This window comes from Podarcis bocagei, assembly GCF_964188305.1.
Source record: "Podarcis bocagei genome assembly, chromosome: 13".
NCBI lineage: Eukaryota > Metazoa > Chordata > Lepidosauria > Squamata > Lacertidae > Podarcis > Podarcis bocagei.
In genome coordinates, this window is record NC_138138.1 from 55,516,783 (window position 1) to 55,534,077 (window position 17,295).

The 17,295-nt window shown below is 52.2% G+C and overlaps 1 protein-coding gene across 1 annotated transcript in view; it reads right to left on the reverse strand.

Moving 5' to 3' along the window:
- Positions 1–16,463, reverse strand: part of EPHB4 (EPH receptor B4) — a 53,237-nt gene extending 36,774 nt beyond the window's left edge. Inside the window, exon 1 of the mRNA XM_081167774.1 lies at positions 15,670–16,463. Within this exon, the coding sequence (XP_081023900.1) occupies positions 15,670–15,721 (52 nt within the window). The 5' untranslated portion in view covers positions 15,722–16,463. The remainder of the gene's footprint in view (positions 1–15,669) is intronic.
- Positions 16,464–17,295: the final 832 nt, after the last annotated feature.

The window sequence follows — 17,295 nt, forward strand, 5'->3', positions numbered from 1 at the left end:
GCGGCTTCGTCCTGCTGGCCACATGACCCAGAAGCTGTATGCTGGCTCCCTCGGCCAATAAAGCGAGATGAGCGCTGCAACCCCAGAGTCCGCCACGACTGGACCTAATGGTCAGGGGTCCCTTTATCTTTACCACACTTTGGAATTGTGCTCGGAAACGTCCTGGGAGCCAATGCAGATCTCTCAGGACCGGTGTTATGTGGTCTCGGCAGCCGCTCCCAGTCCCCAGTCTAGCTGCCGCATTCTGGATTAATTGCAGTTTCCGAGTCACCTTCAAAGGTAGCCCCACGTAGAGCGCATTGCAGTAGTCCAAGCGGGAGATAACCAGAGCATGCACCACTCTGGCGAGACAATCTGCGGCCAGGGAGGGTCTCATCCTGCGCACCAGATGGAGCTGGTAGACAGCCGCCCTGGACACAGAATTGATCTGCTCCTCCATGGACAGCGGTGAGTCCAAAATGACTCCCAAGCTGCGCACAGTTGCCCCATTCTGGACCAGGGATTACAAGAGCAACACTCTCCCCTCCTGTTATTTCTGGCAACTGGAATCCAGCATTGCCCTCTCCTCTGCGAATTCGTCCTAAGCTAATCTAAAGCCATCTAGGTTGGTGGCTATCCTGCAGCAGGGAGTTCCATAGGTTAACTATGCACCTCCCTTTTATCCGCCCTGAATCTTCCAATGCTCAGCTTCATTGGCTATCCTTAAGTTTGAGTCAAAATAAAATTAAAAACCCTCCTGTCCAAAGGTCCTGGGTTCGAGTCCTGGTTGTTGTCGTTTTGCCACTGACCGGCCACACAGCCCTTTGGCTATTTCACTTCCCTGTTCCCTGTTTTCCCAAACAGGGGAAAGAAAGAGGAAATGAAGAGGGGGGTCTTCCTCGCAGGGGGGTTGTTGAAAGGGCCAAAATGCCACAAAACCAACAAATTGCAATTTTTTAAGAAAAAAATTGCTTAATTAGCTTGTTTTCTGCTGAACCAACAGATTCAAGCTGCGAGAAAGGAGACTGGAATAATTTTCCGATGGGCACGTTCTGTGTCGGACGTGCAAGGTAACAAAAGCAGATATATAACGAGTTGGAAAGAAATGTTTAAAATAACATTTGTGAAAAACCAGAGGCTTTTTTTATAGGTTTTTTTAGGCCCAGAGATTCCGAAAAAGCAGAAAAGATTATTTATGTAGACAGCAGCAAGAATATCACTGGCCCAGAGATGGAAAGAAAATAAGGTTCCAACCAGAGAACGGCTGAAGACGATGGACTATGCCGAAATGGCGAAACTGACCGTGAGAATCAGAGACCTGGACGAGAAGAAATTTACAAAAGAATGGGGGGGGGATTTATAGTCTATTTAAGAGAACGTCGCAAGCAGTAAAAGGATTGGAGTAATACTTGTAAAGGACAAAATATATTGGAGAAATTAATAATAGAGACAACAAATTGGGGGGGGGGGAAATAAAAAAGGGATGGTCAAGGGATTCTGAGAATCCTAAATGTAAAGGTGATTGATATGTTTAAATCTGAGATTCCTGCGTTGCAGAGGGGGTTCAGCTGGATGACCTTTGGGGTACCCCTTCCGGCTCTATGGATCTAGCTAGTTGGTTTTGTTTTTTCCCTCTCTGGGAGCCATTCTGTCTCCACCAGGAGCCCTCAGGTCCTGACATTACACCGCCTGCCCCCCCCCAAATCTCCATTTCCTTCCTCGCCCTCCCCTCCGGCTTACCCAATTCCTCCCCACCTGCCAGAAACTCTCCAGCCTGCCCCCCCTTCCTGGAGGGCTCAGAGTTCGAGAAGATGCAAATTTACACCCCCCAAAAAATAAACCTCCACCCAAAAAAACCAGGCGTCCCCCTGCTCCTCTTGCCCCCGCTCCCAATTCGACAGACCAGGACTAGATACAGAGGAAATTGGAAACAAAAGGAAGATTTTCCTCCTTCCTTCCTGTTTAACTCGCCCGCCCCCCCCCCCGCAATTGCTGACTTTCTCGCCCCCACCCACGAGATAGGCAAATAAGGGTGGGTGCCAGCAAGGAACTCTGGGTAATTACGAGGGCGCCTTCGAGTTGCGACGCCCCAGGGGCCAAGGGAAGCGGGACGGGGGCCAAGTGGAAAATCATTAGGAGGCAGCTGGAGGGCGGAGGCGAAGGATGGGTGTCTGGGGGGTGTTTCCACACTCCAGGCACCCTGCATACTTGGCGTAAGACGGTGGCGGGGGACACCTGTTTGGCATGCAGAAGGCCCTTTCGAAACCAGCCTCATGAGGACTAGGAACCTGGTTTGTTTTATAACAATAATACTATAATAATTTTTATTTATACCCCGCCCTCCCCGGCCAAGGACGAGCTCAGGGAGGCTAACAAGTAATAATAAAAGCAAGTTGAATCAATACAGCTTAAAAACAAGATTAAAACACAACATTAAAATATTGAAACATTACAATGTTAAAATGTAGCCTCATCACAGGAGGAGAAAGGAAGAAAGAAAGAGGGGGAGGGAATCAAACTGGCTCCAAGCCAAAGGCCAGGTGGAACAACTCTGTCTTACAGGCCCTGCGGAAAGAGATCAGATCCTGCAGGGCCCTGGTCTCATGAGGCAGAGAGTTCCACCAGACCGGAGCCAGAGTTGAAAAGGCCCTGGCTCTGGTTGAAGCTAATCTGACTTCCTTAGGGCCCGGGACCTCTAGGGTGTTGCTATATATGGACTTTAAGGTCCTCCGTGGGGCATATCGGGAGAGGCGGTCCTGTAGGTACGAGGGTCCTAGGCCGTGAAGGGCTTTAAAGGTCAAAAGCAGCACATTGAACCTGATCCTGTACTCCACCGGGAGCCAGTGCAGCTGGAAAAGCACTGGGTGAATATGCTCCCATGGCAGAGACCCCGTGAGGAGCCTCGCTGCAGCATTCTGCACCCGCTGGAGTTTCTGGGACAGCTTCAAGGGCAGCCCCGCGTAGAGCGAATTACAGTAGTCAAGCCTGGAGGTGACCGTCACATGGATCACTGTGGCCAGATCAGGGCGGGTCTGGCCTCAGCTCAGGGGCAAGAGAGCCTGCCTTGAGTGCAGAAGGGCCAAGGGGGGGGGGAGTTCAATCCCTGGTGGCGTCTGCGGGTTGGGAGGGGAGGGTTTCGACCGGGCTGGGGGGGGCGGATGACGCACTGCTGCCAGTCCGAGCAGACATTACTGAGCTAGGTAGGGCACAGCGGGTCTGGATCAGTAAAGCCCGCTTCCGAGGGGAAATAAAGACTGCTTGGTAGACCTGTAATAATAATAATAACAACAACAACAATTATTATTATTATTATTATTATTATTATTATTATTATTATTATTATTAATTTATTTATTTATACCCCGCCCATCTGGCTGGGCTTCCCCAGCCACCCTTGGTGGCTTCCAACAAAACACTAAAATACAATAACCTATTAAACATTAAAAGCTTCCCCAAATAGGGCTGCCTTCAGATGTCTTCTAAAAGTTTGGTAGTTGTTTTTCTCTTTGACATCTGGTGGGAGGGCGTTCCACAGGGCGGGCGCCACCACCGAGAAGGCCCTCTGTAGCTTTGCTTCTCGCAGGGAGGGAACCGCCAGAAGGCCCTCGGAGCTGGACCTCAGTGTCCGGGCTGGACGATGGGGGTGGAGACGCTCCTTCAGGTCTACTGGGCCTTTGAGGCCGTTTAGGGCTTTCAAGGTCAGCACCAACCCTTTGAATTGTGCTCGGAAACGTCCTGGGAGCCAATGTAGGTCTTTCAAGACCGGTGTTATGTGGTCTCGGCAGCCGCTCCCAGTCCCCAGTCTGGCTGCCGCATTCTGGATTAATTGTAGTTTCCGAGTCACCTTCAAAGGTAGCCCCACGAAGAGCGCATGGCAGTAGTCCAAGCGGGAGATAACCAGAGCATGCACCACTATGGCCAGACAGTCTGCAGGCAGGGAGGGTCTCATCCTGCATACCAGATGGAGCTGGGAGACAGCTGCCCTGGACACAGAACTGACCTGCGCCTCCATGGACAGCGGTGAGTCCAGAATGACTCCCAGGCTGCGCACCTGGTCCTTCAGGGGCACAGTTACCCCATTCAGGACCAGGGAATCCTCTACACCTGCCCGCCTCCTGTCCCCCAAAAACAGTACTTCTGTCTTGTCAGGATTCAACCACAATCTGTTAGCCACCATCCATCCTCCAACCGCCTCCAAGCACTCACACAGGACCTTCACCGCCTTCACTGGTTCTGATTTGAAAGAGAGGCGGAGCTGTAAGACGAAGGCTGCACCAGCGCTTTCTGAATTGCACGGGGTTGGGCTGGATGACCTTTGGGGTTCCCCTTCTGCCCCTTCACAACTCTACAGCAAAGGATTTTTCTGGGGGGAGCCAGGGCTGTTTTTAAATCCTGCTAGCAACACGCCGACAAGGCCTAACAGCAGATGCGGCAGTGGAAAGTTTCCGTAAATCTCCCCGTGCAACGGACTTTGCACGCCACACACGGCCCCCCACCCCATAGCAGACACCCCCTCCCCGATGCTGAGCGGCTTCGTTGCAGCCCGCCCCCTGCCAAACAACCCCCACCCACCCGCCCCACGCATCAGCCCACACTCATTCCTGCCTAAATCCGTCCCAGATGTGCGAGGATGTGACTATACAAAGGGCGCCCCCCCCCAAACAAGGATTCAGAAAAGAATGGGCCGGGGGGCGGGGGACGACCCACACGTGCCAGGACTCCTGGGTTCCCCGGAAAGCAAATGGGGCCCAGATTTTCTATGCAGGTTGCAGCAGGTTGAACGGCTGGTGTGCCGGCAGCCAGGTCTTTAAATACTTATATTTCATTATTTCATATTTATGTGCTTTCCCCCCCTCTCCGAGCAGCTCAAAAGGGAATCTACGTGGTTCTCTCCTCGGTCCTCACCCAACTCCAACAACAGCAGCCCTGCGAGGAGCTGAGAGGAGCCCCCACGGTCACGCCCAGCGGGCTTCATGGCCGCCGGGTGGCGAGTTCGAATCCTGACCTCTGCAGGCCTGAGTTCTCCGACACTCATTGCACCAAACTGCCTTTCGCACAGACGTCCTCCTTCGCCCCAAAACAAAAGTGCCAATTTTTGTTTTAATCGGAAGGCGAGAGGACTGGCCGTTACTCAGTTGGGTAAGAGCGCCTGCTTGGAATGTAGAAGGGTACCAGGTGCAAATCCCTCCAGCGGCAGGGCGCTGCTGCCAGCCAGTGTAGGCTAGCTGTCTGGGGCTTTCCATCCACGGTTGCAAGTCCCAACTCCCACTGCTCCTGGCCAGCAAAACTCGAATTTGGAAAACGTTTTTCCAAATCTTCTAATTGCATTATGCATTTTCGTATCATTACCAGCTACAGCGGCCTCCGACGAGAGAAGTTTCGATATATTAAAACAAATTAAGTCTTTCTTTCAATCAACAACGGCTCAAGAACGCCTAAACGGTTTAGCAATGATAAATGTAAACCACGATAAGGTGAAGTTGCTTGATTTTTCAAGAATTCACAGAAAAGGAAGCTAGGAAAGCATGCACAAAATACGGTCTGAAGCTCAACATCAAAAAAAAGAAGTTCATGGCCACTGGTCCCATCAACTCCTGGCAAGAAGAAGGGGAAGAAATGGAGGCAGTGAGAGATTTTACTTTCTTGGGCTCCATGATCACTGCAGATGGTGACAGCAGTCACGAAATTAAAAGACGCCTGCTTCTTGGGAGAAAAGCAATGACAAACCTAGACAGCATCTTCAAAAGCAGAGACATCACCTTGCCAACAAAGGTCCGTATAGTAAAAGCTCTGGTTTTCCCAGTAGTGATGTATGGAAGTGAGAGCTGGACCATAAAGAAGGCTGATGGCCGAAGAATGGATGCTTTTGAATTCTGGTGCTGGAGGAGACTCTGGAGAGTCCCATGGACTGCAAGAAGATCAAACCTCTCCATTCTTAAGGAAATCAGCCCTGAGTGCTCACTGGAAGGACACATCCTGAAGCTGAGGCTCCAGTACTTTGGCCACCTCATGAGAAGAGAAGACTCCCTGGAAAAGACCCTGATGTTGGGAAAGATGGAGGGCACAAGGAGAAGGGGGTGACAGAGGACGAGATGGTGGGACGGTGTTCTTGAAGAGACCAGCATGAGTCTGACCAAACTGCGGGAGGCAGTGGAAGACAGGAGTGCCTGGCGTGCTGTGGTCCAGGGGGTCACAAAGAGGCGGACACAACTAAACGACTCAACAACAACAGCTTAAAATAATCCTTTTCCCTATGTGTTTTTAAAAAGCAGTATTGTATTATTTTCCATTTCGTCCTTATACGCAGATACGGTTCAAGCCTTGAAATGAAATTATTTGTCAGCTGTAGACCAGAGACATGAGGCGGAAGGGACCTCGATGTACCGCTGGCCTGACTCGGGAGTATCGCAGCCTAGTATAAAAGGAGAGCGTGCAGGATCACGTCCAAGAAGTTCCATCTAAGTCCGGCCTCCCTCTCCCGCAGTGGCCAAATACCCCTTAGAACTTAGGAATCTAAGATAGACTGGCTCTGGAGCTGGAGGCTCCATTAGGACCTCAGAAGAGCCCGGCTGCAGGATCAGGCCCATGGCCCATCTGGTCCAGCGTCCTATTCTTAAAGGGGCTGCCGAAAAGACGCCCATTGTGGCAGGATCCGAACCCAAGAGCAGAACTCTCCCCTCTCGCCGTCCCCGCCAGCTAACATGCAAAAGCATCGCTGCCTCTGACCGGCGGGCCTGATCCTCCGCGAACTTCTCCGATCCTCCGCCAAAGCCATGCAGTGGCAGGGAGTTCCACAGGCTTAGCTACGCGCTGCATGAAAGTGGAGGGGCAGAGCGTAGCCATTGCAGCTAGTAGCTTTCAACTGCATTTTTCCTCACTTGCCTTTTCCTTAAACTAAAAAAAAAGCGCCACAAGGCAGGGGGATTCGAACCCGCAACCTGGCGCGCTAACCAGTAGGCCGTCCAGCTCGCAGCCGGCTCCTCCAGAGTCGCAAGCAGGGTGGGAGAAAGGGAGAGAAGCCATCGCCACGCCCTGCCCTGCGTGCGTGGAGACTTTTTATTAATTAAATCCAGGGCACGGCTCCCAGCGCACTCGTTAATGCGCTCCTCGCATGGTTTAATTACAGCCGCGTCCTGCCCCCGTGGGCAGAGAGAGGGGGGCCCAGGTGTCTGCGCGCCCCATAAACGCTCCTTTTAATAGCCCCCCTCGGAAAAAGAAAAACGCGTTGTGCCATTCCTTCCCCAGGCCTGGGCAGGTCTGGAAAAGGCAGGGTGTGACGGAGGAACATCACAATCGAACCCACAACAAAAGGTTCGCTTGGCTTAGCTTCTGTGCCAAGGCCAGGCCTCCCACCCACCCCCCAAAAAACCCCCAATTATCTCACCGCCCCCCATTTTGCAAGACGCAACGCAGGGAACCTCCGCCCTCACCCTGCCTGCCTTGGAATCGCAGGCAGTGGTGCCCTTGAATCAGGATTTGAACGCAAGACCCGCTCTCCTCCCTTCCTGCGGTTCGCGGCAACTGCGATTCGGCCCCATCGCTGCCTCCGACCTCAGAGCCATCCACCTGCCCAATCCTCTTTTATTTTCATATAATTTTTTTTATTGATTTTCACAAAATTATAAACAAATAAACAAACATGGACCATAATCTTATTAAAATTACACTTATTAACATTGTTAATTGACTTCCTCGCTTCCCCTTGGTTGAATTTCCATGCGCTTCCTTTGAACGGTTTCCCAAATCAATCCTCTTTTAAAGACGTCCGGTTCGGCGGCCGCCGCTTCCTTCTTGTGGCAAGGAGTTCCGCAGTTTAACGGGGCATAGCTGCCTTTGGGGAGTTAGCAGGAGAGAGGGAAGGGCTCACAGGCTCTCCAGAGGCAGCGGTTGCTGCGCAGGATGTGGCCCTTTCGGTTGCACGCCGTAAGATTTTGCGCAACGTGAATTCTCCAGTGGGAGGTCCACCTGTCCTGGGGAGGACAGAAAGCGAGGAAAGGAAAAGGGACTGTATTTCGCACCCAAGCCCCAATTCTGCGCTGCAAGAAGGAACTTTCGTTTATCTGTTCTGAATCTTGCAACACTCAGCTTTCCGGTCTTACGAGAGAGAAAGACTTTCTTCAATCCTGGATAGTTAACCTTGCTAAAGACTTGACGTTTTCCTCCCCAAAAAAGTTTTCGATTTGAGTTTCTGCTGAAATGAGGCTGCATTTTAATCTTGTTTTTTAAGTTGTATTTCAATCAATTGTTTTTATATCTGGTGTTAGCTGCCCTGAGCCCGGTCTTGGCTGGGGACGGCGGGGTATAAATAAAAATTATTATTATTATTATTATTATTATTATTATTATTATTATTATTATTATTATTATTCAATCCGCTTTCTCCAGGCGGCGCATCATTTTAGGAACTCCTCTCAGCTCGCCTCTTCCTCGCCTTTTTTCCAAAACTCCTAAACCCTGCAACTTTTCTGGAGAACGCATTCTCGCTCCATCCCCTTGCTCTGCTTCTGACCCTTTTTGCAACTCTTCCACATCCGTTCCGAGGCGAGGCGCCCAGAACCCTAGCGTTCCAAAACGCAGTTTGGGTGCAACGGCGCTATGATAACCGGCAGTACTGTTTTTTGATTTTCCGAACCGGTTTGTGTCCCGCCAAGTCAAAGCAGCAAGCGCTTTTATCCGCCGGGAGTTCTGCAGCGGCACCCCCAAACTCGGCCCTCCAGGTGTTTTGGGACTACAATTCCCATCTTCCATGACCGCTGGTCCTGCTAGCTAGGGATGATGGGAATTGTAGTCCCAAAACAGCTGGAGGGCCGAGTTTGGGGAAGCCTGCATTTGTTGTTGTTGTTGAGTCGTTTAGTGGTGTCCGCCTCTTGGTGACCCCCTGGACCAGAGCACGCCAGGCACTCCTGTCTTCCACTGCCTCCCGCAGTTTGGCCAAACTCATGCTGGTAGCTTCGAGAACACTGTCCCACCATCTCCTCCTCCGTCCTCCCCTTCTCCTCGATCTTTCCCAACATCGGGGTCTTTTCCAGGGAGTCTTCTCTTCTCAGGAGGTGGCCAAAGTCTTGGAGCCTCAGCTTCAGGATCTGTCCTTCCAGTGAGCACTCAGGGCTGATTTCCTTCAGAATGGAGAGGTTTGATCTTCTTGCAGTCCATGGGACTCTCAAGAGTCTCCTCCAGCACCAGAATTCAAAAGCATCAATTCTTCGGCCATCAGCTTTCTTTATGGTCCAGCTCTCACTTCCATCCATCACAACTGGGAAAACCAGAGCTTTAACTATACGGACCTTTGTTGGCAAGGTGATGTCTCTGCTTTTTAAGATGCTGTCTAGGTTTGTCATTGCTTTTCTCCCAAGAAGCAGGCGTCTTTTAATTTCGTGACTGCTGTCACCATCTGCAGTGATCATGGAGCCCAAGAAAGTCAAATCTCTCCCTGCCTCCATTTCTTCCCCTTCTATTTGCCAGGAGGTGATGGGACCAGTGGCCATGATCTTCGTTGTTTTTTTGATGTTGAGCTTCAGACCATATTTTGCGCTCTCCTCTTTCACCCTCATTCAAAGGTTCTTTAATTCCTCCTCACTTTCTGCCATCAAGGTTGTGTCATCTGCATATCTGAGGCTGTTGATATTTCTTCCGGCGATCTTAATTCCGGCTTGGGATTCATCCAGCCCAGCTTTTCGCATGATGAATTCTGCATGTAAGTTAAATGGCTGTGCTTTCCCTCCACGGTCAGAGGCAGCGGCAATTCCGAATCCCAGTTTCTGGAAACCTCAGAGTGCTGGTCTTGTGTTCGAATCCTCCTTGGGGCAACTTTTCAGACACTGTGGGAACAAGGCACTGGCTCTTCCTACGATGGAACCTCCAGATTCAGACGCAGTCTACCCCGATTCCCAGGTTTTTCACCAGAACTCTCCCCCTCATCTTGGATGCTTTAGTTGACATTCCTACATTGCGGCGGGTTGGTCTAGATGATTTCTGGGGGTCCCTCTCCCAACTGGATTGGCCCCCTTCTTATGCTCCCCACTTCCAAAGCTGCCCCACTTTTTCGCTTTGCGCTTCAGCGCCAACATCATAGCCCTGTTTCGGGGCCTGCCTGCCCCCCAGCGCCCCCTCCCCGCAAAATACCGATTTTATTCCGTGTATAAGGCTATTTTTTTTAAGTTTAAAATTGGGGGGTCGTCTCACACACAGAGTGTTGCTATTATTTATTTCTTAATTTGGGGCTCAAAAAGAATAGGGGTCACCTGACATGTTGCAATTATTTATTTCTTAATTTGGGGCTCATAAAAAATAGGGGTCACCCGACATGTTGCAATTATTTATTTCTTAATTTGGGGCTCAAAAAGAATAGGGGTCACCTGACATGTTGCAATTATTTATTTCTTAATTTGGGGCTCAAAAAGAATAGGGGTCACCCGATATGTTGCAATTATTTATTTCTTAATTTGGGACTCAAAAAGAATAGGGGTCATCTTACATGTTGCAATTATTTATTTCTTAATTTGGGGCTCAAAAAAAGGGGGGTCGTATTATACATGGGGGCGTCTTATACACGGGGAAATACGCTAGCTCTTTGCTAATGCGGGGGGGGGGGGAGAGCCTCTGCTTGCAACCGTGGGGCGGATCTCGATCTCGCCTCCTTTGATAGCAGAAAAGCAGCGTTACAGGCCCGGGCAGATGCAAGGCAGGGGAATCTGTGCCTTTGATGGCTGAGCCAGGCGCTGAGATTAGAACCCGCCTCCGCCTCTCTGCGGTCAGAGGTGTGTCCGCCAATCCCCGTCCCGGGATGTGGAGGCAGCTCCCCGAATTTCTCGCCGCCCCACACGACCCGGGCGCTGGCACCGTGCCTGGCGAGAGAAAGAAACCTAGTTTCTCACCCCCACGCAGGACAGAGACCTAGGACTCCAGTTTCTAGTCTTTACCCTGCAGAGAGTCGGGCCAAGACCTGGGAGAGACCCGAGTTCGAATCACACCCATTCACCCCAAACTCAGCCACGGGGTGCGAATGTGGGGGGCCAGGAACATCGGGTCTCTGGCGGGAATTTTTCTCAGCTTCTGCCCGCGAGCCATGGGTTCGAATCCCACCTCCCGGAAACCTTCCGTTCAGTCTAGCTGAGCTTCTGCCCGTGAGCTGCGGGTTCGAATCCCACCTCCTGGTACCCGGAAAGCTTCCATTCAGTCTAGCAGAGCTTCTGCCCGCGAGCCACGAGTTCGAATCCCACCTCCTGGTACCTGGAAAGCTTCCGTTCAGTCTAGCTGAGCTTCTGCCCGCGAGCCACGGGTTCGAATCCCACCTCCCAGTACCTGAAAAGCTTCCATTCAGTCCAGCTGAGCTTCTGCCTGCGAGCCACGGGTTCGAATCCCTACTCCCGGTACCCGGAAAGCTTCCATTCAGTCCAGCTGAGCATCTGCCTGCGAGCCACGGGTTCGAATCCCTACTCCCGGTAGCCAGAAAGCTGCCGTTCAGTCTAGCTGAGGTTCCACCCGCGAGCCACAGGTTCGAATCCCACCTCCTGGTACCCGGGTTAGAGCAGCTTCAAACTCTGGGCGTTTTATAAATGTTTGAATAAACGCAATGAAATGCTAACAGCCTCTCTCCCCGTGGTTTGGGGCAGGGGGTTACCTACCTGGTGATGCCAACCTGGGGCGTTCTGCATGCCAAACACCCGCTCTACCCACTGAGTTACGTCCAACCCCTCTTTAAAACAAAGCAAGGTTCTAGTCCACATTGTTCGGAATGAACCGACGCCATCGCGGGCTGAACCCGGGGCATTCTACATGCCAAGCAGGCGCTCCCTGACCACCGAGTTCATCGGTCAGCAGGCAGGGCCCTTGCTTTTCATGCAGAAGTCTCTCAAGCTGGATAAAGTAATCTCAGCTCGACCGAGCAGGAAAGATCCCGGTCCAAAGTCTAACCTCAAAAAAAGTGGACGGCTCTGGACTCAAGTGACCCAATGGTCTGCACTGACATGCAGCGGTTTCGCCAGGACATGCAGAAGCACGGAGGTTAAGCAGGCAAGAAGAGACTGGTGGCTGCTGCACGCCTCAAAAGCTTGGGAGGGACGGACGTAATTTAAGCCCGGCTGCTGATCAGGCCAGCGGCCCGTCCCATCCAACAACCAGAAACCCGCAAGCAGGATTCGAACGCAAGCCCCGCTGGAGATTCCGAGCACATAAAGGTAAAGGGACCCCTGACCATTAGGTCCAGTCGTGACCGACTCTGAGGTTGTGGCGCTCATCTCGCTTTATTGGCCGAGGGAGCCGGCATACAGCTAAGCCGCTTCTGGCAAACCAGAGCAGTGCACGGAAACACCATTTACCTTCCCACCAGAGTGGTGCCTATTTATCTACTTGCACTTTGATGTGCTTTCGAACTGCTAGGTTGGCAGGAGCAGGGACTGAGCAACGGGAGCTCACCCCGTCATTGCGGGGATTCGAACCTCCGACCTTCTGATCAGCAAGTCCAAGGCTCTGTGGTTTAACCCACAGCGCCACCCGCGACCCTTATCGTTTAATCCTGGTCCGAAATCCTGGAAAGCCTCCGTCAACCGGTGTGGAACGTGGTGATCTAGACAGCTGCTATTTCAGGGGGTTGGACTGGATGACCCTCAGGAGCCCACGGTCTGAGGCAGCGATGGTTCTGAACCCCAGCTGCTGGAGAGCGGGTCTTGCACTCGGATCCCGCTTCCTGGTGCCCCACGATGCGCATCTGGCTGGCCACTGCAACAACAGGAAGCTGGGTCGGACGGGCCATTGGCCTGACCCTCATATTCTTCATGCTTCGTAGTTAAACGGCGGAACTCCCTGCCACAGGAGCCAACAACTTGGGCAAATTCACAAAGGAGGAGAGGACAACGGGTGGCTATTCTGTGCCCTCCCCAGTCAAGAGGCAGCAGTGCATCTGAATACCAGTTGCTGGAAACTGCAGGGGTGCCGGCCTTGCGTTCGAATCCTGCCCGTGGCGGGTTTTCCCATAACGGCACCCAGCTGCCATGTCGGGTGTTCTCCTTCACCAGAGATTTTTTTAACAGAGGTCATACATAACCTGTCAGGTTTTTCTTCTGCACCGATTCGGGGTTGGTCTGGATGACCTTTGGGGGACCCTTTCCATCTCTACAATGCTACAATCATGTCCAGATTCCTGCTCCAGAAAGCCGCGCTCTTTTTCTTACTTTCACAACCCCCCCTTTGCAAGCTTTTGAGACACGGAGCGGCGAGCATCGCACCCCCCCCAAAAAAATTCCCATCTTGGTGGGTTGCAAAAGAATGGGGTTTTTTTCTGGAGCCACAATAGAGGATTCAATTAATGCGTTACACGCTCCGCTGCCCCTTCACAGCCTTGGGACAGACCTGACCTCCGAGGAGGAGATCAGGGAAGGAGGCAGAGATAGTGGAAGAAAAGTGGGGGCGATTTTTTGAGTGGGGGGGCGAGATAAGACAAAAAAAAAGAGATTTTACAGTCCTGGGGTGGGTGGGAAAAAGATGGTTCCTTTCTGAGCTTCTTAAGAAAAAGGGGGGTCTTTTTTTTGCAGAAAGGGACCGTGCTTCAAATGCACCCCCCCCCCAATAAAATTCCTTGCTTTCTCTTGGCTTGGGGCTGAAAGCTACGAAGGGGTTTTTTCCCACTTTGGCCTGGATTTTATTCCCTTTTCAATGAGGTTTTAGCTTTTCTGGATGGGAGAAAAGAGGGGGAAATGAAGGGGAAATTAGGTGGTGGGGTGAGCAGGAGGTAGAAGCAGATTCGGGATCTGGGTGTTCAGATTACTGGGGGGGGGTCTTGGCCCTTTGGGGAACCAGGGGGGCGCAGGACTCCTGGGTTCTGGGCTGGCAAGAGATGGCAGGACTCCTGGGTCCTTCTGGGAACCGTTGTGGTGATCCATGTAGTTCAGGGTGCCTATGCTGTGACCATAATAATAAAATTCAATTCTGGCTGGCAGAGGGAGGTTGAAACTCGAGCGTTCTGCATGCCAAGCAGTCGCTCTGCCACCCAGCTGCCATCTCTCCCTGCAGTTTAGCTTAGAACTGTCCACACTGGCCGCCAGCTGAGAGATTCTCAGACCTACTTAGGGCACCTTCTGCACTCAAGGCAGCTGTCCTGCTGTTCAGCAACAATCTCTCCCCTGGCACAGCAGCAATTGTGGTTTTTTTTAAAGAGGCATTTGGGCAGGTAGCTCTCCCAGCCTGGAGATGACACTGGAGGCTGAGTCAGGAACCTTCTGCACTCCCAGCAGCCGCTCCAGCACTAAGCCATGGCTTTTCCCTTAAAACGAAGCCGCTGAGACCCAGGCAAAGCCCTCAAACTTTTCTAACACGTCAAGATGGAAACTTTGATGCCTTTTATACCTCCCACCTCAACAGCCCCTTCTGCAGTCCTGCCACCCCGGCCTTCGCCACCTGGGTGCCCGCTCAGCGCCCCGTTGGCGGAAGCTGCTGCACCCACTAGGCACCGCTCCTCCTCTGCAGCCTAACACAATGCTGGCTGAAAGTGAGAGCTGTTTGACGGTGGAAGGGACTCCCTCCGGAGCTGGCGGGCTCTCTTTCCTTAAGAGATGGATATAAGCAGAGGGCAGGGGTGCGATTCCTGCCCTGCAGCGGGTCAGTCTGGATGACCACTGGGGGTCCCTTCCAACTCGCCAATTCTAAATCCCCCAACTAACTCAGGATTCCAGCCACTTGCCTTCCTCTGGGCTCCAGCCCAGTCGCACCACCTCCTCCCCGCCGTTTCCAAGAGGACCCAGGAGTCCTTACATACATTGCAGAGTTGTAAGGGACACCTGAGGGTCATCCAGCCTGACCCCCGACAATCTGCCCAAAGACTCTTGGTTCTCAGCTTCTATAGGTCCAAGGCGCTGAGCTGCCCCCTCATTTCTCCCCCCTCCCTCCAGGGAACCCAGGAGTCCTGCAAACTCCCCCCCAACACCCCGGGGCACGGCCTTCACCTGCCCCCAGACCCCTCCCTTCTCCACCCAGGGGAGCTCAGGTGTCCGGACTCCCAGAATCCTTCACTCCACAGCAGCCCACCAAGCCCAAATCCGCCCACCCCACCCCCCCAACCCCGGGAAGAGGGAAAAAAGCACTTTATTTTACAACAATGGGAAGGGAAGCCCCACCCCAAGTCCTTTGGGACAACTTGGGTGGGGGGGACACGACAGGCAGCGAAGATTGATGGGCGAGGGAGGAGAGGATCGGAATTTGGAGAGATGAAAGCCTATTGCAAATCGTTGTCCTTTTTTTCCTGGGGGGAGCGCAGAAGGAAGCGCCGATATCAGGGGGGGTGAAAGAGGAAAGAAAAATCTATCGCCTCGCAGAGGCTCATTACCCAAGATCGATGCGGGACTTTAAAAAACACTTTGAACGCGCGCTTCAAAAATAGATCGGGCCTCGAGGAGGGAAAAGGAATGGGGGGCCAGAAGGGGAAAACATCAGAGGGAAGGGAAAATCCGCAAAACCCAAAATCTCTCTCTTAGCGGGGAGAGGACCCAGGAGTCCGGGGCTCCAGCCCAACTTCTGGAAACCCAGGACTCCTGGCGGAACACCCCCAAATGCACTTCTCAATAACAATTGCACTTTTCCCCCGAAGGGACCCAGGAGTCCTGCTGACTCCCAAGTTGGGAGATTTCGTTCCACTTGTGTGTGAGAGCGTGGCGGGTTTTGGGGTCTGGATCGGAACCCGGAACCCGTGTGGTACCTCACCTTCCGCAGCCAGGGCGAAGGGGATCCAGAAGCAGAGAAGCCAGCCAGCCATCGCTCCAGGAAAGCCAGAATGAGTCCAAGCAGGAGGAGGAGGAGGAGGGAATCTCGGGATCCACAGATTCCTGGGGAGGAAGAAATCAAATCCCAGAACCCAGTTTTCAATGGGTCATGAAACAGTGATTCCAAACATGCTTGAGGCGCCTCTAGATTCCTCGCAACGCACACCCCAAAAATTAAATCCTGTTGTGGAATATATGCGCCGCCAAAGATAAAATAAAAATTCCCAACAACACAAAGCACCCACAAATGCAAAATTGAAAAAATTGTTCGGCAAACTCCTGCCTTGGACGAACTTTCGGAGCTCTGTCTGGCTTGCCTCTCCACAAGGTGGTTTTTCGGCCGAGACAATGCGGCGCGGCGCTTTTGTGGGGTGCAGGACCCCTGAAACCGGGGCAGGATTGCACCCCCTAAAAAAAGACCTTCTTTGCAACAATAAGGATCCGTGCAACTTTTCGGACGTTGCGATTGTTCAGGGAAGACGGTGCGCGCAATACTTTTAAGGGGGTAACCACCGGGTCCGTCCCAGGACAAAGGCTCCAATGTTTCCCCAAAATGAAATCCACGATGGGAGCAGCGTTGCTCTTCCAAACCAGAAAGTCCGGAATGGCAGAAAAATCCCAAGCGAAGGACAAAGGAACCCCCCTAAACTGCAGAACAGGAGACTCTGGAAGAAGCAGCCGTTGTGGTGCGGATCTGAAAAAGTCTATGCTGGGTTGGGTGAGAGCCAGGAGACTTTGGAGGGGGGGGCAGAGGCGGGAGGGGGGCGGGATAAGTGGATCCGGGTTAGGAATCTTTAAAAAAAAAAAAAAATCCAATGTAGTGTCACTCTTTTTTTTTTACCAGCTTCTGTGCAGGTCTGAATTCTTGCCCCCACCCCACCAAAAAACCCACAATTTCCCCTTGCACACCCCCAAAAAAATGTGGGAAAGGGAATTTTCACCCAGATTTGCACAGGAAAAGAAACTGTGAAGCAAATCAGGAATAGATTAGAGGCTCTTCACTTTCTTTACGCCCCCCCCCAAAAAAACCACACACACACAAAAGGGGGGGGGACTTTGCTCAGCTCTTTGAACACTTTTTCCAGGCCTTCCCAAAGGTTGTGAAAGGATTTCTGCCTTCTCCCCAAAGCAGGGAAAAGGGGGGGCTCGCCTGGAAAAATATTTGCAAAGGCAGGATAGCAAACTCACCCCCCCCCCGGGAAAAGCTGCGCAGCAAAGGCTTCTCCCTGATATGTTTGCAAAGGGAGGACCCCTCCCCAAAAAAAGACTTGCAAAGGGTTATCTCCTAAATATTTGCAAAACTGAATCCCCCCCCTGAATATTTGCAAAAGCAGAACCTCCCCCCGCCCCCAACATTGCAAAGGTTTCTCTCCGGAATATTTGCAAAAACAGAAACCCCCCCCCCGAATATTTGCAAAAGCAGAAACCCCCCCAACATTGCAAAGGTTTCTCTCCGGAATATTTGCAAAAGCAGAAACCCCCCCCCCCCGAATATTTGCAAAAGCAGAACCCCCCCAACATTGCAAAGGTTTCTCTCCAAAATATTTGCAAAGCAGAACACCCCCCA